A 26,742-nucleotide genomic window follows, 5' to 3' on the forward strand; every position below is an offset into this window, starting at 1 on the left:
AATATATCATATAGGCATGCGCTAGAAAAATATATACAACACCAAATAATTAAGTGTCCATATTAAACTGTGAAAGTCCAAAAAAATCTATTTGAAAATCCAATGTGAACTGTGAGTGATCCACCACCAAATGAATTAAATAAACTCACCAGAGCTCAATGCTGATCAGATTATAGACCAGCACTTGTGCTCTGGGAGCGATGAATGCAACGATTTCCAAATATTAGATGAAGTAAGTAATCAAATCCTGATGATCAATACCGCCCCTTGATGACGTTGTGGTGACAAAACGCGTTGGGCGTGGACTACTCGATGCTGACGTCAGGACGTTCTGTTCCTATTGTGTGTCGGAGGTGATCCGCGGTGAGCGGAGATCCTCGTTCCTCAGTTGCTGTGGATCGCTGTTTAAGCTGGTGTCTGTCTGGACACCTTTCTTGTGAGTGTATTGGAGATTCTATTAAATATATACTTTTTATGAAACGTATTCCACCATTATATTTCTTTCTTTTGTCCCTGAGTGCACCCTATACATTATGGAGAGATGGATTGGAAAGGAGAGATATAAGACCTTGTGGCTGCAGAGTATTGCTTCTGATAGAGATATGCTGTTCTTTATGCCGACTGCCATTATTGATCATCGGGATTTGATTACTTACTTCATCTAATATTTGGAAATCGTTGCATTCATCGCTCCCAGAGCACAAGTGCTGGTCTATAATCTGATCAGCATTGAGCTCTGGTGAGTTTATTTAATTCATTTGGTGGTGGATCATTCACAGTTCACATTGGAATTTCAAATTGATTTTTTTGGACTTTCACAGTTTATTATGGACACTTAATTATTTGGTGTTGTATATATTTTTCTAGCGCATGCCTATATGATATATTGTTTAAATTTGCAGAATTTATTATTTATAATTTTGGTTGGGGTGTTGCTGCTTTATACACAAGGTTTATATATTTTTCTTTGACACATAGATTGGCGCTTTTTTCTATATTTTTTGTTGTAGATACATAAATTGTGTCTGCAGCACAGAGAAGGAAGATTATCCGAGAGAAATCCAGGAATACAGGACGGGGAACACAGCTCAGGAAAGTGACCAGGGGATTACAGGCTGATATCACCCAGTCCCCGCCCTACTCTGGACCAATCAGTGAGCAGTATGGGTGGAGGAATGGATTTAGTGTTCATGACCCACCTGTGCTGATCTCTGTAGGAGTGTCCTCCTCTATAAATGTCCCCGTTATTCCATCCTCCTCCATAGACTGCTGATCATCCCTCACATACGCCTCTTCTTCTTCTGCTTTCACCTCAAATTCTATATCGATTGGATCTCCACTCTAAATCAAGGAAATGAGAGAAAATATCATCTGTAAAATATAAGGTCACATAAACAATCCACACATCATCTTTACAAGTCCATGTTCTAGATGCTCCATCCCACCAACCTTGTAATGGTGAGGGATGGTGTGACCTTCCTGTGTGGAATCCCGGGAGTACAGAGGACGGGGACATCTCTCTGGTGGGTTCCTGGTATTAGGTGGCTCCATCATATCCTTGTGTCCTTCTGAAAACTCCTCCATCACTCCATACTCCTCATCCTCCTCTTTATACTCTTCTTTAACATCAATATTATCATCCCCGAGGATTCCACTCTGAAAGATATAATAAAACATTCATTGTAACAAACATGCTGTGTATAAATCACAACTACCAATAATTGTCATCATCTACCTGATGATGGTGAGGGATGGTGTGACCTTCCTGTGTGGAATCCCGGGAATACAGAGGACGGGGACATCTCTCTGGTGGGTTCCCATGACTGGATCCATCTGTAGGAAACACACACACTGACTGAATCCATTGTTTCTATGTGTTTATCAGATGATGGGGGATCTAGGTGGATCCTCCGTACTGCTCTCTCCTTTACAATAAAGTCTCCTCTTACCCGGTGATGTGAGGGGCGGCTGATTGTCCATCATGACGTCCTTGTAGAGATCCTTGTGTCCTTCTAAATACTCCCACTCCTCCATGGAGAAATAGACAGTGACACCCTGACACCTTATAGGAACCTGACACACACAATGATACAGTCACCATCCAGACACATCCCTTGTCTGTTACTGGAGAATGTCCCAGAATTCCCGGCACCGCTCACCTCTCCTGTCAGCAGCTCAGTGATCTCTCTGGTGACTTCTAGAATCTTCTTCTTCTTTCTCTCTTCTATCAGGGAGGGAGGTGGAGGCAATGTGATGTCATATGATCTCCAGACTTCACAGGAGGAAAACTCTACATCTGAACACAAATAGTCACATCAAATGATATTCCCAGAATCCTCCTCACCTCCCCATTCAGGTCTCCATTTATTATAGCCCCACTTCAGGCTGAGGTATAATTCCTCCCCACAGGACCCCCACACTACGCAGGGTATAGGCTTGTTGCAGCATTCTGATGTCATTACATACAACGCAGGACCAACAGTTCCACTTTACATGTGAGGATACCAAGGGCCCCCACATCCTAAGAGAATCAGAAAAAATCAGATGGAGGTACATTAGGAGGAGGAGCTGTGAGGTCAGTGTGATGTCATAGGATTCTCTGACTCTGCATGGAGGAACATTGGGAGTTGGAGCTGTGAGGTCAGTGTGATGTCATAGGATTCTCTGACTCTGGATGGAGGGACATTGGGAGGAGGAGCTGTGAGGTCAGTGTGATGTCATAGGACATATAGACTATGGATGGAGGGACATTTGGATGGGGAGATTTGAGGGGTCCTCTATATGAGGCTCCCATGCAAACCAAATCCTTGTTCCTGGGTGCGTCCTACCTCTCCTAAACTGAAGAGTGACCTTTGACCTTTACCATCCAGAAATCTGTCCGGAATCTGTGGAAGTAAGCTGTCATGTGATCAGGTGACGTGCGGAGGAACGGAGTGTAAATAGCAGACAATTGTCTCCAGAGCCCCTAATGGTGGGGATGGATTTGGCGGCGTGCTGGTGCCAAGTTTCCTCCCCCCAGGGTCACTGCAGGTGTGGAGAAAAGCTGTGTAAGAGGATATGGAGGAGAGATGAGGAGGAGATCCAGGAATCAGGAGAAAGGTCAGGGCAAGCAACAGACGAGCGCATCCAAGAGACCAAGCCGGGGTCACTACACAGAAAATCAATCCAAGGAAACAACAGGCAGGACGAGGAATAGCAAGAAGGAGCTGAGAGACAAATGAGAATATTGCTCAGCCAATGGGAGATGATCTCAGCATGACTTCCATCATGAAGGAGATGAGGGGGAGGGGAGGAAGTCACTGAAGGTGACCATAGATCCATGGAAATTCAGCTGGTTCAGCAGGGATCGCTCACATTTCCATCCATGTGTGGCCACTGCCGGATAAAAGCCACTCCCCCAGCGGCTGCAGCCAATAGCTTCAGTGCTGATCTGTGTATTCTGAGAGTCCCCCCATTGTCAGAATACAAGAGTGCAGCGGGGAGGATTCCCCCATCCACCTCCAATGTGTGGATGGGGGAATTAATTCAGGTTTTATGGTCATCCCACTGGCTGAACGGTAAAACTGAACCATGTAGGCCAGCTTTGGGAGCAAATATATTATCATCAACTCCTCCCCCTGAAGGGGATCATCTGGGTTCCCACACTATATATGTGTGTATCATCATCTGCTGGACATAAAAGACGTCACAGTGACTATGGAGGAAGAGGATAGACATGACTATGGAGGAAGAGGATGGGGGTTATTGGGTGTAAATAGGAAATAACATCTTATTACCTCCTCTGCTGCCACTTTGTACTTCGTACCACATGGAACTTTTTTTCTATACCTGACATCACTTCCTGTCTGTACCTGACATCACTTCCTGTCTGTATCCCATAGAGAAGTCCTGTCTGGAGAGAAATGAGATCACCATCTTGTGGAGTTCAGAGGAACTGCAGCCCTGAGAAGTGTCCCCTAATAACCATTCCAGCATTGTATCTACCTTACAGAGATACCAGGGACGTTCAAAAAGAACTAAAAAACGTAAGAAACAATAAACCTAACTCTTATGCAACCAACTGTTTAAGATTTTTCTATCTGTATTAAAATATTTTTTTAAAGACACAGAACACAAGATAAAATAAAGGTATACATAATAAAACAGAGACCTCCAAAACAGATCTTTTTGGGTAAAAAAATGCAAAAATACATCCTAAAGCATAAGAATATATATCAATCCACTCATAATGAAGATGTTAGACATAAATGACAAGGATGTAATGGTCACAGAGGAATGGTGGTGGAGATCTCTCACAGTAAGAACACTTCCTTGAATGGTTCTATAAATAAAGAATGAATCCTGGAGGGAATAAAGCTGTAAAGCAATAAATAATATATAAACTGGGCCATCCACTTCATCCATAAAGACATTGTGATTGAAGATCTTCTAGATCACCTAGAAGGAGGACTCATCCATGATTTCATACATTTGTTTGGAAGGATAGAACAATCCTCAGAAGGGAACATGTAGGATGACAGGAAAGGCTCCTGACTGGTGAGATCCTCCAAACATAATGATGACATCCATGAACTGGAGCGAGCTCGTTGGGGTGATAAAGCCAATCTGGAAACACTGTGTAGACGTTCTCCAAGAACTCAGCACACTCCAGGTGTGGAGAAAGTCTCCAGGTGGGTTTAGCCTGTCATTTATCATAGGTAGAAATGTCCACACATGGACTTCCACAGGGACCCCCAGACTACATATAGAACCTGTACAGTGTCCCCTGTAATGAATTGCTTCCCACCAGGCCTATAGCAGAATGACAGCTGAGGGGGATCTTTCCCATCCTGGGTGGACATCATATGAAGTCCTCCAAGTCTAGTGGCTCTGCTGTATCCTGATATGTCACCTGCTGTGTCCACCAGATGACAGATCATTGTACCAGGCCAGCCCAGTACCATGTGATTGCTGTGACCAATCACAGTGATCACATGACAGTTGTACACAATTAATTAATTTCATTCATAGCCATTCATTGTGTACTATTGTGATGATCTCTGTGATTTGTCACTGGCTCACTACCTCTACTGGAAATATATTCCAAGCATCTACTACTCTTTCAGTAAAATAATACTTTCTGAGATTAGTTGTGAACTTTCCTCCAGTTAGTTAGAGGTCATGTCCTCGTGTTCTTCATTTTGGTTTCATATTGAAAATCCTGAACCTTATTCACTCCCTTGTTGTATTTAAAGGTTTCAATTGAAAGGATCTAGAGAACCTCCATTGTGTTGATGTACGCCATTTTAAGTAATAAGTTAGGTTTTTGCAGATATATTAGAAGTTTAATGGAACTGTTTTAGTTTGCTGAAGGATGTATCAACAAAAGATAACATGACCCTGAAGTTTTCTTTGCCCGGCTATTTCTCAGAAAGCTAGCAAAAACAGTTTATACCAAGAAATGTATATGTCATGTTTCATGTAGTCAGCTCATGATGGAAACTTACAAGTTACAGTTTTAGAACTCGCTCCCCCCTCCCTTATTTTTTCTGTATCCTATATAATCTTAGTAATGTCTAATAAACTTTGAACATCTCTGAACATAAGTTGCCGTTATTTCCGTGGTAAATGGGTGTTCCCAGAATTCTGCTGATAAACCAGGAATCTCTCCACAGACCGGGGGTCTCTGAGGGGATAAGAAAATCATCCTTTCAGCTGGGGGCTCAGCCCGGGATGACCACCCACCTCACTTGGTAAGTAAACCTTTTGTCTTTTTATGACTAAAAGCTCTTTCTTGCCCTGTGTTGAGGGAAGGTCTTGAATCATTCTGTATTGTCTATATAGACCCGTGATAACCTGTAGCTGCTTTTGGTAAGCAGACTTAACTCTTTGGTAGAGTTACAATATAGTGCACTATAAAGAGAGTGTTTTTGGTAAAACAGATTGTTCTTTGGTAGAACATAAAAGAAATTGTTCTTTGGTAGAACACACTGTCCTTTGGTAGAACAGTGAAGAGATAACTTTTGGGAAGTTATCAAAAGGTTAATAAGTCTGTGGAGCAGATTCTGGTTTGTCTGTCTTTTGCTTTTTCTTTCTGTTGCGTAGAAGTATAAGATAATTTGTTGTGTGGAACAAATGAAGATTATAAAGTAAGATAATCTTATCCACTGTCTAAATATGGGTCAAGAAGGTAGTTACCCACCAGGTCCCCCAGAAAAGGGAGAAAATTGTAAGGATTATGTTGCTAGAGTTTGTGGAACGGACTATTATTTAATAAATCCCTGGGTGGATTGTATGGCAGGCTGGACAGAAGCCATGGGAAGTACAGACCCATTCCCAAGAAAGGGGGCAAATGATCCTTTTCATACAGACATGGTTAAGGGATTATGTTTGGGGGACAAACAAGCCTTTCCTTGGTATGAGGGGGACCCACAATGGGACCAAGTTTATATGAAGAAAGGGGGAGAAAACTGGTTGAAATGGTCTCCATACTGGGTTGATAATAGCAAGGGAAAGTTCAATTTGATTTTCTCTTTAAAACAAAAGAGGAAGTTGAAATTGGATACATTAAAAATATGCCAGGAAAAGCATCAAATCTGAAAAGACATGCAGACCCAAGATTGGACTGAAAACAGTTCAGACACCAATCCCACCCCCTCCGTATAATATATATCCTTCATTAAGTGGTTTTAAAAATGCTGCTGATGATGATTTTTTGATCAGTTTGGGGATGACTACTCCCCAGCCTAATGCCCCTCCAGCCCCTGCTCCTGTCTCTGCAGCTCCAGCCCCTGCTCCTGCCCCTGCCCCTCCAGTCCCTGCCCCTGTCCCTGCGCCATTTCCCGTCCCGGATCTACAACCAATTTTTAAAACAACTTAATACAGCCAGGCCCCTCCACTTGACCCAAACAGATCATTAGTATAAAATCACCAGACAAAGAGGGTAGCCAAGTTCAAGGCATCCTTACGGAAAATGACAACGAAGGAGAGTTGGAATACGAAGAACAGGGACAGGTAAATATAATAAAATTACAGAAAAAGGATGGTCAATGGAGAAGAAGTGACACCAGTCATAGAAAGGGCAGAGATGTGGAGGAATTTAGAATGCAGCTTAGATCCATGGATAAGAAACAAGAGGGAAAAAGAGAAGATGAGGGGGCCGTAGGAGGAAAGGAGGTGGCTATATTGACACTACCTTTTCTCACAGCAGGAGAACTAATTCTAAAAAACCCCATAGAATTAGAAGATATTAGTAAGATTGTTAAACATTGTCCCAAGCCTACAGTATCTCCTGGAGGTACACTTGCTTATGTAAAAAAGGCATGTTTGGGAAGAAATTACACGCAGGAAGATATGAGATTGATCATTGATGGTATTCTGGGAAATAATCCAGCTTGGGATTGGATAAATGTAAAAAGCATTAGTCACATAGAACCAAGTAATACACAGGCTACTGCCTATAAACTAAACACCACAGAAGGGAGAGAAACTATGTGGGGGGAGCTTGACACAGAACTAAAAAGGGTTTTCAAGAATAAGGCTTCCCTCCCTATTGCTACAGCATGTAAACAGAAGGCAGGAGGAACTGTATTAGAATTCTGGAAAAGGTTGAAGGATGTCTGGACACAAGAAGCAGGACTGGCTCTAACTGGAGAGTTAAGTCCATTGATGATTCAGACATAACAGGTCTTAAGCCAGAAGCAGGATTAGCCGTGAAGCAGCAGGTCTCTGACTGGGCAACTAAAACTGTTGTTGAGTTTCAGACCTCCCTTCACGAGAAGGAGGCAGCGGGATGTTTAGATATTGTAAGAAAAGAGAAGGTTAATAGTAGTCATTTCCAAAGTGACCCCCAACAGGGAAATCAAGGGCAAGGACAAAGAGGAAGAGGATGGTATAGAGGTAGAGGAAAAGGAGGATTGGCAGGGGAAGAAGTAACTCTGAACCCCTCCAAATCCCTAGAAGAACTGGATGTTTCAACTGTGGAGGACAGGATCACTGGAGACATAACTGTCCATATGAACCTTCCTCCTCCCAGGGACAGCCACAACAGCGCCAACAGAGATACCAACCACCTAATGCCACCACCACCCCCCAAACACCACAGGCACAACCCCAAGATATTAAATATCCAATTCAGTGGGGGCCACAGCAGAACCAGAGACAATAGGGATGCCTGGAAGGTGGTGTCCCGGCATTTCCCTTGGTTTCTTCATCATACAGGCAGCAGCCCCTCATTTCTTTACAAGTAGGGGGGCTGAAGTTCCATTTTTGATTGATTCAGGTGCTACATGCAGCAGCCTGAGTGAGGAATGTATCATGGGGAAACTAAAAATGCCGAACCTTCTATGGGAATAAATGGGATACTAACAAAAACCCTCAAGACTCCCCCCTTGCCTGTTTCAGCCCTCACATGGGATGAGGCCATCACTTGTCACAGTTTCAGAATCATTCCAAATTGCCCTGTAAATTTGTTGGGAAAAGATCTTATGGGAATTTTAGGGATTTCTCTGAGAGTAACATCAGAAGGAGGTATTGTTGCCAGATCCTCCAAAGTACCCATTATACCCCCCTATTTCAATGATGAGAGTCATCCCTCACACATTACACCCCCTCCTGATACACATCCAGTTTGGGCCACAAATTCTATGGATGTAGGATTCATTTCATGTACACCATACACAGTCACACTCAAGGAAGGGGCATTGCCCTACAAACAGAGGCAATACAAATTGTCACCAGAGAAGGAGGAAGGGATTGCTCCTCTAGTGGAAAGATTTTTAGAGACAGGTATTTTAGAAGAAACATTTTCTCCTTACAACACACCTATCAATCCTGTTAAGAAGCCGGATGGCTCTTACAGGTTTGTACAAGATTTGAGGGCCATAAATAATTTGGTGGTTCCAATAGCCCCAATAGTGCCTGATGTGCCATCACTCCTAACCTCCATTCCATCCGATGCAGAATATTTTACAGTGATTGATTTAACAAATGCATTTTTTTCGGTTCCTGTGGACCACCAGACGAGGGCGCTATTTGCATTTACGTTCCGTAACCGCCAGTTGACCTGGTGTAGATTGCCCCAGGGCTATGTAGATTCGCCTGCAGTCCACTCACTTGCCCTCCAGACCACACTGAGGTCCTGGACCCCTCCCAATGGTTCGGTCCTCATTATATATGTGGATGACCTATTGATTTGTAGTTCAAGTCAGGAGGCCAGTCAGGAGGATAGTTGGTCTCTGTTAGAATGGTTGTCAGGGAATGGTCACAAAGCATCTAAAAAGAAACTGCAATGGTGCCAAAAACAGGTTGAGTACCTTGGTTTTATTCTAAGTCATGGTGAGAGGAGTGTCAGTCACAAAAGAGCTGCGGCTCTCGTGGGTCTGCCCCGCCCACAAACAAAAAAGGACATGCTAGCTTTTCTTGGTATGATTGGTTACTGTCGCCAATGGATACCTGATTGTTCATTCTATGATCACACTCTGAGGTCTGCCACACTTTCAGAATCACCTGACATTCTCACATGGTCAAATGAAATGGTTGATGCCTTTGTGTACCTGAAGAATGCTATGGTAACGGCCCCTGGTCTTGGACTACCTGATTATAAGAAAATGTTTCATCTGTATGCGGGGGAAAATTGTACAACCATGGGGGGGGTCCTGGCTCAGGAACATGGAGGCAAGCTCCGCCCTGTAGTTTTTTTTTCCAAAGTAGTGCCAACTCAGGTTCAGGGCATGCCTGCTTGTCTGAGAGCTGTTGCATTCAGCGTGATGGTGGTGGGAATGGCTATTTCTTTCACATTGGGACATGAAACTACCCTACACACCACACATCAAGTGTCCTTACTACTGAAAAACATACACACTCAACACATGTCAGCACAAAGGTTGAGCGGATATGAAGTGATTCTTCTATCTGATCCCAACTTGATTATTAAATATTTTTCAGCAAATTCAGGTCCTGCTCCAATTCTGAATGCCCTACTGGGGCTAAAGGGGGAGCAGGATGAAGTGGCACCAGAACACAATTGTATAACCCACATACAGCAAGACACTTCCCCTAGGTCCGACATGTCAGCTGTGGCTCTTGATGGGGCCCCAGATGTGTTTGTAGATGGCTCATGTTCTAGGCCAAATGATAGTACTTACCATGCAGGATATGCCATTGTGCAACTTCCTGACAAAATACTCGAGGCAAAGCCAATCCCATATCAGTCAGCCCAAGCAGCCCAACTGATTGCCCTTACAAGAGCATGTCAATTATTTGCAGGACAGGATGTCAACATTTACACAGACTCCAAGTACGCCCATGGTGCTGTACATGATTTTGGGGTCATTTGGGAGAGAAGAGGATTCATTGCTGCTGATGGCAAAACCATATCTCACTCTTCTTTGATATCTGATCTACTCAAAGCCATACAGTTACCAAAAACATTAGCCATTCTCCATTGCAGGGCACATACAAATCGCAGAGATCATATTGCCAAAGGAAATGCATTAGCAGATAAGGTAGCAAAGGAAGCTGCATTACAACAGGTGGCCAGTGAACAGATGTCTATGCCCACTTCAGGCGTCACAACCACCCCACATGACCAGATGTATGCAGATTTACAGAAATTTGCTACAAAAATCGATTTAGCAGACTGGGATGGTTCTGGAGCACAACTAGATCCAGCTTCTGGTCTATTGTGCTTAGAGGGGAAACCATGCATTCCCATGTCAAGTGCCCCATTGTTCATTGCACAGTACCACGGTCTAGGACATAGAGGATGGAAAACAACATGTGAAACATTATTGCAGGATTTTTACATTACAGGCTTATCTAGGTTGGTGAAAGAATATGTTTCCAGATGCATTACATGTATAAGGAACAATCCACAGAACCCAAAGAAATCACAACACCAGCATCTAGTGTACCCAACTACACCTTTCACCCATTTACAAATAGATTTTACCCACATGCCAAAAACAGGACAGAGGCAAGAGTTTTTGTTGGTAATGGTGGATATGTTCAGCAGATGGGTGGAAGCATTTGTCACTAATAAAGAAGATGCGCAAACTGTAGTCAGAATTCTCACACAGGAGATAATACCTAGATGGGGATGTCCGCTGCAGATAAATTCTGATAATGGACCAGCCATTGTGGCCAAGGTATGCCAAGACCTGGTAAAAGTACTTAGATTGGAAATGTCATATTCCCTATCATCCTCAAAGTTGGGGTATAGTAGAAAGGATGAACAGGATGATTAAGGATAAGTTGAGGAAGGCCACTGGAGGAACCTATACCCACTGGAAGAAGATGTTACCTGCAATTCTAGCAGAGGTAAGAATGACACCTAATAAGACTACAGGGTTATCTCCTTTTGAAATATTAATGGGAAGACCGTTCCCCACTCCTTGGGCTAGACAGCCACTTATGTTAGAAAGAGGGGACTTTGACCTGGTACAACAAGAATATGTGAAAAAATTGATTCAAACTTTAGATCAGATTGAAAGAAATGTTGCTCGCACTTCTCCTTTATCTTTTCAGGAACCAACACACCTTTTCCAAGTGGGAGATGTTGTAGTGGTCCGCCAACTCGCTAAAGACAAGAAGCAAGGCTACCCCTTTGGACCACCTACTACGGTGATAGCGGTTACCAGAACGGCTGTTCTGGTGGAGAATTCCCAGTCCTGGATTCATGCTAGTCGAGTGAAGAAGGTGAACCAAACACCTGAGAAATACGAAACGGAAAAAGGAGGTGAAGGACAAGTAGAAAATCCTCGAAGAGCAGGTGAAGTCGGTGAGAAAGACCCTGAAGATGACATTCCTTACTGCCCCTCATGGTGCTTTGAACCTCTGGGTCCTATTGGGCACACTGACTGCTCTTTTTCCTGCCAGTATGGATCCTAACTAACTGTATTTATCACCCTGAGGACTTGGGTCTAATAAAAGGTATCTGTGGTCAAGGAACAGATTTAAATGAGACCCAGATAACCAAAAGTGAAAGAAAGTCAAAAAGAAGTTTTGAAGAGAACAATCCTTTTTCAGGAAAAATGTTGATGATGCAGTTTAAATATGCTTATGCTCAAAAGTCAGGTTCTGATAAATGTTGGATATGTAGTAAGTTACATCCGAGCACATAGGAAATTCCTCTTCTGGCCGCTCCAGTCAAAATATTTTTGTTAATAAAAGGGAATGTAAGTATTGGTTTGACCAATATTACTTCTAATGCCACCATATCTTTTCCAACTCTGGGAGTCACTCAACTCCCCGATTGGTGTTTTAGACTGGGGAATACTTCCCACAAGGGAAGGGGAATGTGCTCTCAGTCCATATTAAATATATCTGATCCTGGAAGGAGGGATGGAACTTCTTCTGTGAAACTCTGGCAAGTAAATGGTAAAACCCTGAATGAAAGTTTAGAAGGGATACAAGACAATGTGGGAAAACTATGTTTGGAAAACTTCTTTTTTATTTCACACTTGTTGTCACCCCTGAATTTCATTCTGCAATACAAAAATTGCCGATCTCCTTGGGAAACAATACCTATATCTGTTGTGGTAAGATCTGTTACCCTTGGATACCGAGTAATGTCCAGGGCTGGTGCTATGTAGCCCAATTAGTGCCAATTATGGCAGCTATAGACCAAAAGGAACACCAGGTAAAAGCCAGTACATACCCAAAATACCAACTAACTCTGAGACAGAGAAGGGAAACCAAACAAGAAAAGGTAGATCTATTCTCTACAGGGGATAAGGTTTGGTCATGGTTCCCTACCTACACGGGATGGGGAATAACACTCATGAACAAAATAAATAATTACACAAATATTATTGATGATATACTGGAGAGGAACTCTAAGGACATGGGGTTGCTAAATACTGAGACCAGAGCTATTAGAGAACAGCTGGAGATGCAAGAATTAGCTATTGAAAGCATGAGTGCTGCTCTGACAGGTCTGTGTGAGATGACAGAGGATTCTGAATGTTGTACTTGGATATATAATACCACAATGACTGTTCCAGATTATTATGAAATAATAAAGCAACACAGGGAACAGGTAGATGGTTTAATGGAAGAAGCTAGAGCTATAGGAAAAGATGGATGGACTCCTTTTGATTGGTTAGGATCAGGATTTGGTTCCGTCTTTTCATGGATGAAAGGTATCGCTGTAAGCATAGTCATGATATTGTTTTTTGTTTTATCTTTATATCTATGTTTTAAATGCTCATTATATTGCATTGCTAGAGCTACCAAGCCGCAGAATACAAATGAAGGTTATCTAGCTATGTACAGAAAGATGAATGAAGTAAAGAATTGAGATCATGTTCATGATCTTAGAGGGGATTGAAAGAATCTAGATAACTTCCATTTTGTATTATGTACGCCATTTTAAGTATTAAGTTAGCTTTTTGTAGAGATATTAGAAGTTTAATGAAACTGTTTTCAGTTGTTCAAGGATGTATCAACAGAAGCTAACACGACCCTGACAATGTTTTTGTCTGTCTGTTTTCCCTAAAAGTTAGACAAAACAATTTGTACCAAGAAATGTATATGTCATGTTTCATGTAGTCAGCTCATGATGGAAAGTTACAAGTTACAGTTTTGAAACTCGCTCCCCCCTCCCTTATTATTTTCTGTATCCTATATAATCTTATTAATGTCTAATAAACTTTGAACATCTCTGAACATAAGCTGTCGTGATTTCCGTGTTCAAGGGGTGTTCCCAGAATTCTGCTGATAAACCAGGAATCTCTCCACAGACCGGGGGTCTCTGAGGGGGAAAGAAAATCATTCCTTTCAGCAAGTATATTGTAGTATCCAGGACATTGTACAGAGTGGTGGTGGGTTCCTGGGGCTCTGAATTCCAGCACCGGGCACTGCTAGAGCCTGTGTCATGGGAAGGTATTGGACTGTCTCCTGAAGATGTTCAGCACTGACCCCTGACTACCTTTTAGTCAATAATACACCAACAGACCTCCTCTAAGAACAAGTGCCCACCAAGGGGTGAAAGACTGCCCTCCTTCATTCCACTTGGTATCTTGTAAAATGTTATTTGACTGGTCAGATGATAAGAAGGTGAAGTTTGCCTTCCTTTCCTGGCTGGAGTTCTGTAAGAAGGTCTGGAAAATAAGTGCAGGTGGGAGGACAACCAGAGACCAAGAGCCCCCCTCCCTACCTCAGAGTCCCCCTGAGCCCTACAACCTTCTCTTCCCTCAGAGACATGTTACCTGCCAACCCTATCAACCCAGATTTCACCATCTACTCTACACCCTCAGGGGTCCCAAAGTCTCTCATCCTTAGTACCTCCGAGAGTCCTCTCAGCTCCCCTTCATCCCTCAGACCCCTTATTTTTTTCCTCCCTCTGACACCAATGATGGAACATATTCTTCATGGCCGGCTGGGGAATGTTTTGTTCTGGGTAGAGAAGAAAAATCTGTTTGGCTGCACATCCAAAAAAATAAATCACCTTTATTTGGACATATTCAAACCAGACCCTCCACAATGTATAAAAGAGGGAACATATCAATTCAGTGGTGATTACTCTTCATTCATTTGGAATGTTTCCTTCCTCCTGAGCAGCAATGTAAGGGGCTCTATGCTCCATACTCCTGACCCCGGCACTCCATCATTGTGTTGGCTGCATAGTGTAATGATTGCCCATTGGCTGCCTGTGTAGTGTCATCATTGCCCTTTGTAGGCCATGTATGGTCAGGATGGTCCTTGTCTTGTCTATTTATTGTCAGTGCTGTTTGTTTAGAGGACCATATTACTAGAATTTATCTCCACAATGAGGAGAATGTTCCGGCCCCGGAAGTGGGGGAATGTTCTGCCCCTGAAGGGGTTCATCTGGGTTCCCACACTATATATGTGTGTATCATCATCTGCTGGAGATAAAAGACGTCACAGTGACTATGGAGGAAGAGGACGGACGTGACTATGGAGGAAGAGGACGGACGTGACTATGGAGGAAGAGGATGGACGTGACTATGGAGGAAGAGGACGGACATGACTACGGAGGAAGAGGACAGACATGACTATGGAGGAAGAGGACAGACGTGACTACGGAGGAAGAGGACGGACGTGACTATGGAGGAAGAGGACGGACAGGACTATGGAGGAAGAGGACGGACATGATGGGGGTTACTGGGTGGAAATAGGAAATCTTATTACCTCCTCTGCTGCCACTTCCACCAATGCCTACTCTTCTTTGAGCCACATGAAATGTCCTGTCTTTGTTCAGATCACTTCCTGTCTGTACCTGACATCACTTCCTGTCTGTATTCCATAGAGACTTCCTGTCTGGGTTTACATGAGATCACTACCTTGTGGAGTTCAGAGGAACTGCAGCCCTCAAAATGTCTCATAATAGCCATTCCTGTATAATATTTACCTTTAAGGGCTACCACAGAAGATCAACAATTATTTTAAAAAGTAAGAAAAATAAATCTAGATCTTTTGCAACCAACTGTTTATGTAATAAAATATCTTTGTTAAAGAAAAGTCTTAAAGACACATAACACAAGTTAAAAACAAAAGGTAAACCCAATGAAACAGATACCTCAGAAATGTATATTTTTGTTGAAGAAAATGCAAATATACATCCTAAAGTATAATAATATCTATCAATCCACTGATAATGAAGATGTTAGACATAAATGACAAGGATGTAATGGTCACAGAGGAATGGTGGTGGAGATCTCTCACAGTAAGAACACTTCCTTGAATGGTTCTATAAATAAAGAATGAATCCTGGAGGGAATAAAGCTGTAAAGCAATAAATAATATATAAACTGGGCCATCCACTTCATCCATAAAGACATTGTGATTGAAGATCTTCTAGATCACATAGAAGGAGGACTCATCCATGATTTCATACATTTGTTTGGAAGGATAGAACAATCCTCAGAAGGGAACATGTAGGATGACAGGAAAGGCTCCTGACTGGTGAGATCCTCCAAACATAATGATGACATCCATGAACTGGAGCGAGCTCGTTGGGGTGATAAAGCCAATCTGGAAACACTGTGTAGACGTTCTCCAAGAACTCAGCACACTCCAGGTGTGGAGAAAGTCTCCAGGTGGGTTTAGCCTGTCATTTATCATAGGTAGAAATGTCCACACATGGACTTCCACAGGGACCCCCGAGACTACATATAGAACCTGTACAGTGTCCCCAGGTCTCCAGGTGGGTTTAGCCTGTCATTTATCATAGGTAGAAATGTCCACACATGGACTTCCACAGGGACCCCCGAGACTACATATAGAACTTGTACAGTGTCCCCGGGTCTCCAAGTGGATTTATCCTGTAATTAATAATGCACAAATGTCCATATATATGGATTTACAGGGACCATCAATGCCATTTATGCATGGCTTGGACATCACCCATATTACTAGGAGTCCATAAAGCACATGACCACAGCAAGATATAAAAGCCCACTCACTGTCATGGAACTTCAGACTGAAGGAACTTCAATCCAGTCACATTGTTCATTTTTTGCACATAAGCACCAAGTTGGTATTGGTGGATTACTCGCAATAAATGGGAGCATGGGGGAGGGGAGAGGGGAGGAATAGAAGAAGGAGAAAGAGGAAAGACCTTAGTCAAGGAGTAGGTATAAGAAGTAAGGGGGAGGGGGGTTCTCCACAATTGGGGGTGTTCACTCGAAGTGTAACCACACAGCACAGAGTGGGCAGGGAGGCCCCAGGCACAAGAGTCCGGGGAGAACAAGATTTGCACAGGGTGGATAAACAATAAAGGAAAGTGATTTTAAAATCATTGACCTTTCCAAAGTGCTTGGAAGCAGTTATAGATTTGTATTTATTTGCCGGTACGTTGGCCCTGAAAGCATTACATTCTAGAAACAATAGACAAGATGATCATTGTGATGGACTGGTTAAAGCTTGGTCCCAGCTCTCCAGAAAGGAGCATAGAGATCTGAGATTATGTTGCCCTATGGGAGGAAAGTCATGGAAAGGATATTGAATAGTGATGGACTGAACACCTCCCTTTTTGGTTCGCAATCGAACATCCAAACCTACAGAGTGTTCAACCACAAACTTTTAACATGAACAATATACTGAGCAGTATCTTCCAGCATCTGAGTATGTGATAAGATCCCACTCAGTTACTACATTCCGGCATGAGTTATATATTACACAGTTGATCCCCATTTGTCAGTACTAGGTCTAGAATATGACCGCCTTGGGTTGGACTTTTTACTGTTTTAGAGAGCCCCATTCAGTGCTTCCATTACATCCCTCTCCTGCTTGTAATAGCAGTTTGAGATTTCCAGTTAATGTCAGGCGTGGGGACGTCACCCATAATGAAAACCTCCCCCTTCATTGCCATTTGAGTTATCTCATCAATCAAGAAGTCATCCTAATCTTCAGTCTGTCCTGGGGGTCTATATATGACAACAATTCTAAGGGAAAATCCCTCTCTGGTTGGAAGGCAGACCCAGAGGGTTTCCAGTATTTCATTTGTTGTTTGAATTAATGTTCTCCTTATGCTATGTCCTGAGCAACACCAACCTCACATTTGTTTCAGCCTGCTGGGGACAGAAATGATCCTCAACAATGACATCTCTGCCCCCATTTCTCAGTTTAAATGCATGTCCAAAAACCTCCTAAATTCCATAGTAAGGAGCTGAGCGCCCTTGTGTGAGGGATGCAGACCATCTCTATTGTACAGCTCAATGTCAGACCACCTGATGGCATCATGACTAACAGAACCAAAACCTTCAGCTTTGTACCAATCCTTTCACCAAACATTGGACATTGCTATACCAAGTACTTCCTCTTGTTGTCCATTATGGACAGGTAAGACCTCTGAAAATATAACTGTACACCCTAACTGTTGAAGATCCTGTCCCAAATACTGAAATTCCTGTACAGAACACACATCATTCTGGGACCAATCATTTGTGCCAAGGTACATGACAACACCAACGTTGCACTCTTCACTAGCTTTTTTGACAATTTTTAAAATACTCCTTTTATCTCTTCTAACAGTAGCACCAGGTAGACAACTAACTTCCTTTGACACTTCAGCGTGATTTCCTAAATAAACACCTCTTACAACTAAATCACCAACAAGATGATGGCTTCTCCTTTTAGGAGCCTTTTCCACAACACTTGCCTGGAATGGAACCTTAGACAATACAGTTTCTTTTGGCAAAGCACTTTTTTTCTCAGGGTCCTACTTCCTATCTCACAATCCGCTAAGTTTGCAACCTTTGGATCTGCTTCTAGCTCAGAGAACACTTTAGGAGTTATGCAGTGTCACAACAAAAGCTTCATGTTTATGGTCCACAGGCCTCACTCTTCTTGACCCAACAGTTGTCCACACCGCCCTTCTCCTGAGCAGTCTTGGAGGAAGAGGCGGCTTTTTGCAGGGCAGTTCAACAGAACAAATTGGCTAGGATGGCCTCCTGATCTCAGACTGCAGGGCACCAACCAATGAATATAGACAAGCAATGTCATCACGTAGGATAGAAATCTGCATACAAATGGGACAACATCCCAGCTTCCAAAAAGCACCACGAAAAACAAATGCCAAACAAGTACTGCACTGAACTAAACCAGACATTTCAAAGAAGATTTTTCTCAAACTGAAACACAAATACTAACCAAAGATAGCCGGCTGTTTCCAAACTCCTACAGTTTTCATCTCCTGCTGATCAGACTCGGCACTTCTGTCCTGCTGCACTCCTGCACTTCCGACAAGCAAACCCTACGGAGTCAACTCTACAGAGCTGTTGTCCCTCTGAAATACAACACTAATTAGGCACCAGTTAGGACAACAGGTCACCTCTCTTACACACGCTAATTGACAACACCAAGTACTCTGCACACGCTAATTGACAACACCAAGTACTCTGCACACGCTAATTGACAAAACCGGGTACTCTGCACACGCTAATTGACAACACCGGGTACTCTGCACACGCTAATTGACAACACCTGGTACTCGACACACACTGACAACACCTGGTACTCAACACACGCTAATTGACAACACCGGGTACTCAACACACGCTAATTGACAACACCGGGTACTCAACACACGCTAATTGACAACACCGGGTACTCAACACACGCTAATTGACAACACCGGGTACTCTGCACGCGCTAATTGACAACACCCGGTACTCAACACACACTGACAACACCTGGTACTCAACACACGCTAATTGACAACACCGGGTACTCTGCACATGCTAATTGACAACACCAGGTACTCGACACACACTGACAACACCTGGTACTCGACACACACTGACAACACCCGGTACTCAACACACACTGACAACACCTCATACTCAACACACGCTAATTGACAACACCCGGTACTCGACACACGCTAATTGATAACACCCGGTACTCGACATGCTAATTGATAACACCCGGTACTCGACACACGCTAATTGATAACACCCGGTACTCGACATGCTAATTGATAACACCCGGTACTCGACATGCTAATTGATAACACCCGGTACTCAACATGCTAATTGATAACACCCGGTACTCAACACACACACTAACTGACAACACCCGGTACAGAACACATGCTAACTGACAACACCCAGTACTCGTCACACGCTAATTGAGAACACCCGATACTCCACACAGGCTGACAACGCCCGGTACTCGACACACGCTAATTGAGAACACCCGGTACTCCACACAGGCTAACTGACAGCGCCCGGTACTCGACACACACTAAATGACAACACCTGATACTCCACACACTAATTGAGAACACCAGATACTTGATACACGCTAATTGATAACACCCAGCACTTGACACACGCTAATTGATAACATCCGGTGCTCGGATTGATAATCATTTTCACTGTTTGTTTTTTGTATGGCATATTAATTTGGTCAGTTCCACTTTTTGGTATATTCTTTATGGACCATTTTGAATGTATTTTTTATCAGGTCTATTCAATTGGTTTGATTTTTTAAAATCTAATTTACTTTGTTCTCTATACTACTTCCAGTCCCATTGGGGGTTGTTTTGGTGCTCCCTAGTTGCTCTTGGTTCCTGGTGATTTACATCTGACCACTCTTGCTTTCTTGGATGGTACATTCCTCCGGGACCTGGAATCATGTCTCTCATCTTGGATGTCATCTATTTTACATATTGCTCTGACATTTGTTGTTGTATTATTTTGGGATATGAGATAAAAATTCTGTTGACCATTTGTTTATTTTCTGGTATATTTACCTATTACTGTTTACATGTTTACTAGAAAGTTTCCTTGTCTTTATGCCCCCTGAAGATCTATAATGCGGAATGATTGAAACACGTTGGGGTAAATTTGTTTCCTATCTGTGTGGCCTTTGACCTTGTGCAGAGTCTTTATGTAAGAACACTGTCAGAGTGATGTTTCCTTTAGAATTTATGTATTTTATACAAATGATGCGTATGTAATAAAGCTGACAATTCTTTTACCACAGTGTTGGATATACAGTGGTTCCTCGGTTTACGAATTTAATGCGTTCTATGGGACATTTCATATTGTGAAAAATTTGTAAACTGAAACGCGGTTTCCCATAGGAATGAATTGAAAACCAATTAATCCGTTCCCGAGGTCAGAAAAAAGTCAAAAAGAGTATTTTATCTGTTCAAAACTCTTTATAAAATACACTTTAAAGGCATAAATCCTGTACAGGGACATGATTAATCAAGCAATAACATTTCAAACATCCAAATTCAACTTTTAAAACATGGCAAACCTTTCAAACATGGCACAGTACACGTCAACTCTACATAAATCACACTTCAACAGGGAAAACATGGCAAACTTCAACTGTTCAATATTTAAAAACCTTTTTTAAACAATTTCAACACTTTTTGGAAGAGGAGAAGGAGGAAGAGGGCAACTGGGCAGCACTAACACAAGCAGGTTCTTTTTCATGTCTAGGCGGTTTTGGTAGGAACCTTTCCATTGTCTGCTGCCTCTGGTGCCTTTTAAGCATCCCTCAGAAAGGGAACATTATGTCGGTGTCAAAACTGTTCACGTCTCTGGGCTAGAGCCTTATCTGGGTGGTGCTGCTGTACTAAAGTCTGTAGGTTTACCCACATTTAGCATGCCTTGAGTTCCCTGGAAGAGAGCTGTTCCTCATTCGTTTCCTCCTCCTCAAATGAGATCCACTCCTTGATTGCCTCCTTCTGCAGTTCCACCAGGTCCTCAGTGGTTAGCTCATGGTCATGTCCCTCCACCAGCTTGCAGACATCCTCCTGTCACCTCCAGCCCCATGGTCCTCCCCAAGGAAACATCCTCCTCCAACACTGTTGAATCTGGTGCAGGTGCAGAAGCATCGGAGTCAGGTGTCACAACACAATCTGGCCACAGGTTGCACCAAGCATAATTTAGGTTTCTCTGGCTGACCCTGGCCCAGGCAATGGTGATAATCTGCGGACAGCTCACAATGTCAAAATGGTCTCTCCAATATTCATGGAGGGTAAGGCTTGATGGATCTGTCATCTCAAAGCATTGCCGGAAAAGCTCTCTTGTGTAGAGTTGTTTAAAATTAGAGATGATCTGCTGATCCATTGGCTGGAGTAGTGGAGTGGTGTTAGGTGGAAGGAACACGACTGTGATGAAGTTAAAGTCCTCCAGCAAGTCTTCCTCGAGGCCTGGAGGATGAGCAGGAGCATTGTCCATGAGCAGCACGGCCTTGAGCAGCAGGTTATTGTCCATAAGGTATTGCTTGACAGCAGGACCAAAAACCCACTGCACAAACAAGAGGCGTGTGACCCAAGTCTTTGGGTTGGACCGCCACAAAATGCTCAATTGCTCCTTCTTCACCTTCTTTCTTGAAGGCCCATGGGTTCTCTGAGTGGTAGACAAGCAGGGGCTTGATCTTAAGGTCCCCACTGGAATTGGCGCAGAACAGAATTGTGAGATGGTCCTTTATTGGCTTGTGGCCAGGCAATGAGGTCTCCTCCTCCGTGACAAAAGTACGCTTTGGTATCCTCTTCCAGAAGAGCCCAGTCTTGTCGCAGTTGAAGACCTGCTGAGGAAGGTAGCCCTCTGAAGCCATGACCTCCAGGAACTCAGTAGCAAATTCCTCAGCTGCAGCAGCAACATCGGAAATCGTGGACTCTCCATGCCTGACCACGCTGTGGATGCCAGATCTGGTCTTGAACCTTTCGGACCACCCCCTGCTCACCTTGAAGCCTTCTGCATTGGCTGACGTTCCTGGCTATTGGTCGAGGAGGTCAGCATGCAAGGCTTTGGCTTTTTAGCAGATGATCACCTTGGTCACTGTGTCTCCTGTACGCTGCTCCTCTTCAATCCAGAGCAGGAGCAACTTTTCAACCTCATCCAGAACAGGTGGCCGTTGCTTGGAGACCCTGGAGACTCCCTTGGCTGCATCTCTCCCAGTTATCTTCTCTTTCATCTTTAGGACGGTAGCGATTGTGGGTGCACTCCTTCCATACTATTTGGTGAGGTCAGTCAATCACTTTCCTCCTTCATGCTTCCTGATGATTTCTTTCTAGACCTTGAGCAGAATCCTCTTCTTCTTCCTCTTCCCAGCTTCCACTGCTTTCTTGGGTGCCATGACACCACAGGCACTAAGTGAGCAGAAAATAAAAAAAAATGCTTTCCACCCCCACCCAGTCAGTGTTTCAGTCCAAGAGCCCCAAGTCTATCCACACAAGATACTGGAAACCCCAAAAATCTGTCCACATGAGCTGGCATGGAAACCACCCCACAATGCAAAACACACAGTAACAGGCGTGTACAGCACATGATCTGACATGGAAACCACCCCACAATGTAAAACACACAGTAACAGGCATGTACAGCACATGAGCTGGCATGGAAACCCCTCCACAATGTAAAAAACACAGAAACAGGCGTGTACAGCACATGAGCTGGCATGGAAACCACCCCACAATGCAAAACACACAGTAACAGGCATGTACAGCACATGAGCTGACATGGAAACCACCCCTCAATGCAAAACACACAGTAACAGGCGTGTACAGCACATGAGCTGGCATGGAAACCACCCCACAATGCAAAACACACAGTAACAGGAGTGTACAGCACATGAGCTGACATGGAAACCACCCCATGATGTAAAACACACAGTAACAGGTGTGTACAGCACATGAGCTGGCATGGAAACCACCCAACGATGTAAAACACACAGTAACAGGCATGTACAGCACATGAGCTGACATGGAAACCACCCCTCAATGCAAAACACACAGTAACAGGCATGTACAGCACATGAGCGGACATGGAAACCACCCCACAATGCAAAGCACACAGTAACAGGCGTGTACAGCACATGAGCTGACATGGAAACCACCCCACAATGCATGCAAATGATGAAGCTCAGCTCCCCACCTTTCCACCACTTGAGAAATGCACCAAAAAAGTTCAAAACCTCTGCAAACAAATTTCAGAATGGCTACAAAACTCGATGCAAAAACCGCTCCAACTCCTCCACACTCAACGCCACGTGCTACCCAGACTCCAGCATGCATGAGCGGCACTATAAACCTCCCAGGTGCAATGCATCATGGGGAAACTTGCTTTGTAGTGCACAAAAAAATCATAACCCGAGGAATTATTTTCAATGGATTTTTATTTGTAACATGACAATTAGGTTAAGTGAGGCGTTCGTAAACCGAGGAACACCTGTATGTATAATTTATCAATGCTGCAATAAAGTCCCATTGGGGGGTATGCTGGCACATGTATTCAATGAGGAACATTTCCCTCACTCAGGACAGGAAAGTGGCTTCTCCCCCGTGTGACATCTCTGATGTGTGTAAAGGATTGACTTCCTTGAAAAACATTTCCCACACTCAGGACAGGAAAATGGTTTCTCCCCAGTGTGAGATCTCTGATGTGTGTAAAGATTGGATGTCTTTGAAAAACATTTCCCACACTCAGGGCAGGAATACTTTTTCTTCCCCATGTGAGACTTCTGATGTTTGTAAAGATTGAACCTCTCTGAAAAACATTCCCCGCACCCAGGACAGGAATACTGCTTCTCCCCCGTGTGCAATCTCTGATGTGTGTAAAGATTGGATTTTACTGAAAAACATTTCCCACACTCAGGACAGGAATACGGCTTCTCCCCCGTGTGCAATCTCTGATGTGCGTAAAGATTGGATTTCACAGAGAAACATTTCCCACACTCAGGACAGGAATATGGCTTTTCCCCCGTGTGCAATCTCTGATGTGCGTAAAGACTGGTCTTGTCTGAAAAACATTTCCCACACTCAGGACAGGAATAAGGCTTCTCCCCTGTGTGAGATCTCTGATGTTTGTAAAGATTGGTCTTCTGCGAAAAACATTTTCCGCACTCAGGACATGAATATGGCTTCTCTCCCGTGTGAGATCTCTGATGTGTGTTAAGATTTGACTTATGTGAAAAACATTTCCCACACTCAGAACAAGAATGTGACTTCTCCCCTGTGTGAGATCTTTTATGCACATTAAGTTTTGATTTATAACGGAAACCCTTCCCGCACTCAGTACAGGAAAAGCTCTTCTCTGTTGGAAGGCCGCCCCGGTCCCGCACAGTCTGAGGTTCCTCAGGATACGAGGAATCCGATGGTCCATCTACACTGGGTGGTGCCGGATGGACATTGGAGGGAGCCGGGTTTTCTTCTGGACTATACTGTGTGATGTCCTCATCTTCTACTTTCCAGTCTGGAGACAAAGTGAGACAATCCTCGGAGGTTTTCCTCATCTCCCGGCCATGGACTAAAATACAAAGACAAAGAGGATTACTAGACAGGAGCTGATTGGTTCCCCCAAACCAGGACTCCGCCCACATCAGGCAGCTTGGTCTCTGAGGAGCTTACAATTCCACCCTCAAGGGAACTCGGAAATGGCTCCTCTGATCTCCTACCAAGTCATTTCTTTATTCATGGACCTTAGTCAGAGAGTGAGGAAACAACCAGAACTGTCTTTTATAGGAGGGACAGTGATGAGGGGATTATAGGACGAGGGTCCCCACCCCCTCTATCACTCATCGCCATCTTCCCAACACAAGAAGTACTGCACTTCCTTATTTAGTCCATGATTTAGTCATGAAGAACAGCGGGGCTGAGCCCCACCAGAGGTCAGAGAGTGGATAACACCCAGTCCCCGCCCTACTCTGGACCAATCAGTGAGCAGTATGGGTGGAGGAATGGATTTAGTGTTCATGACCCACCTGTGCTGATCTCTGTAGGAGTGTCCTCCTCTATAAATGTCCCCGTTATTCCATCCTCCTCCATAGACTGCTGATCATCCCTCACATACGCCTCTTCTTCTTCTGCTTTCACCTCAAATTCTATATCGATTGGATCTCCACTCTAAATCAAGGAAATGAGAGAAAATATCATCTGTAATATATAAGCTCACATAAAAAATCCACACATTGTCTCTATGAGTCCATGTTCTAGATTCTCCATCCCACCAACCTTGAAATAGTGAGGGATGGTGTGACCTTCCTGTGTGGAATCCCGGGAATACAGAGGACGGGGACATCTCTCTGGTGGGTTCCTGGTATTAGGTGGCTCCATCATATCCTTGTGTCCTTCTGAAAACTCCTCCATCACTCCATACTCCTCATCCTCCTCTTTATACTCTTCTTTAACATCAATATTATCATCCCCGAGGATTCCACTCTGAAAGATATAATAAAACATTCATTGTAACAAACATGCTGTGTATAAATCACAACTACCAATAATTGTCATCATCTACCTGATGATGGTGAGGGATGGTGTGACCTTCCTGTGTGGAATCCCGGGAATACAGAGGACGGGGACATCTCTCTGGTGGGTTCCCATGACTGGATCCATCTGTAGGAAACACACACACTGACTGAATCCATTGTTTCTATGTGTTTATCAGATGATGGGGGATCTAGGTGGATCCTCCGTACTGCTCTCTCCTTTACAATAAAGTCTCCTCTTACCCGGTGATGTGAGGGGCGGCTGATTGTCCATCATGACGTCCTTGTAGAGATCCTTGTGTCCTTCTAAATACTCCCACTCCTCCATGGAGAAATAGACAGTGACACCCTGACACCTTATAGGAACCTGACACACACAATGATACAGTCACCATCCAGACACATCCCTTGTCTGTTACTGGAGAATGTCCCAGAATTCCCGGCACCGCTCACCTCTCCTGTCAGCAGCTCAGTGATCTCTCTGGTGACTTCTAGAATCTTCTTCTTCTTTCTCTCTTCTATCAGGGAGGGAGGTGGAGGCAATGTGATGTCATATGATCTCCAGACTTCACAGGAGGAAAACTCTACATCTGAACACAAATAGTCACATCAAATGATATTCCCAGAATCCTCCTCACCTCTCCATTCAGGTCTCCATGTTATTAAAGCCCCACTTCAGGCTGAGGTATAATTCCCCCCCACAGGACCCCCACACTACGCAGGGTATAGGCTTGTTGCAGCATTCTGATGTCATTACATACAACGCAGGACCAACAGTCCCACTTTACATGTGAGGATACCAAGGGACCCCCACATCCTAAGAGGATCAGAAAAATGTCAGATGGAGGGACATTGGGAGGAGGAGCTGTGAGGTCAGTGTGATGTCATAGGATTCTCTGACTCTGGATGGAGGGACATTGGGAGGAGGAGCTGTGAGGTCAGTGTGATGTCATAGGATTCTCTGACTCTGGATGGAGGGACATTGGGAGGAGGAGCTGTGAGGTCAGTGTGATGTCATAGGATTCTCTGACTCTGGATGGAGGGACATTGGGAGGAGGAGCTGTGAGG

At 43.8% G+C, this 26,742-nt stretch overlaps 1 protein-coding gene across 1 annotated transcript in view; it reads right to left on the reverse strand.

The window, feature by feature from the left end:
* The window catches only part of LOC149460661 (uncharacterized), a 269,888-nt gene that overhangs the window by 4,210 nt on the left and 238,936 nt on the right, over positions 1 to 26,742 (reverse strand). The window contains exon 2 of the mRNA XM_089679336.1: positions 23,991 to 24,713. Within this exon, the coding sequence (XP_089535462.1) occupies positions 23,991 to 24,713 (723 nt within the window). The remainder of the gene's footprint in view (positions 1 to 23,990; positions 24,714 to 26,742) is intronic.

The sequence above is a fragment of the Staurois parvus genome, unplaced genomic scaffold (assembly GCF_062004578.1).
Source record: "Staurois parvus isolate SC_StPar_1 unplaced genomic scaffold, SC_StPar_1.0 ptg000222l, whole genome shotgun sequence".
NCBI classification, from domain to species: domain Eukaryota; kingdom Metazoa; phylum Chordata; class Amphibia; order Anura; family Ranidae; genus Staurois; species Staurois parvus.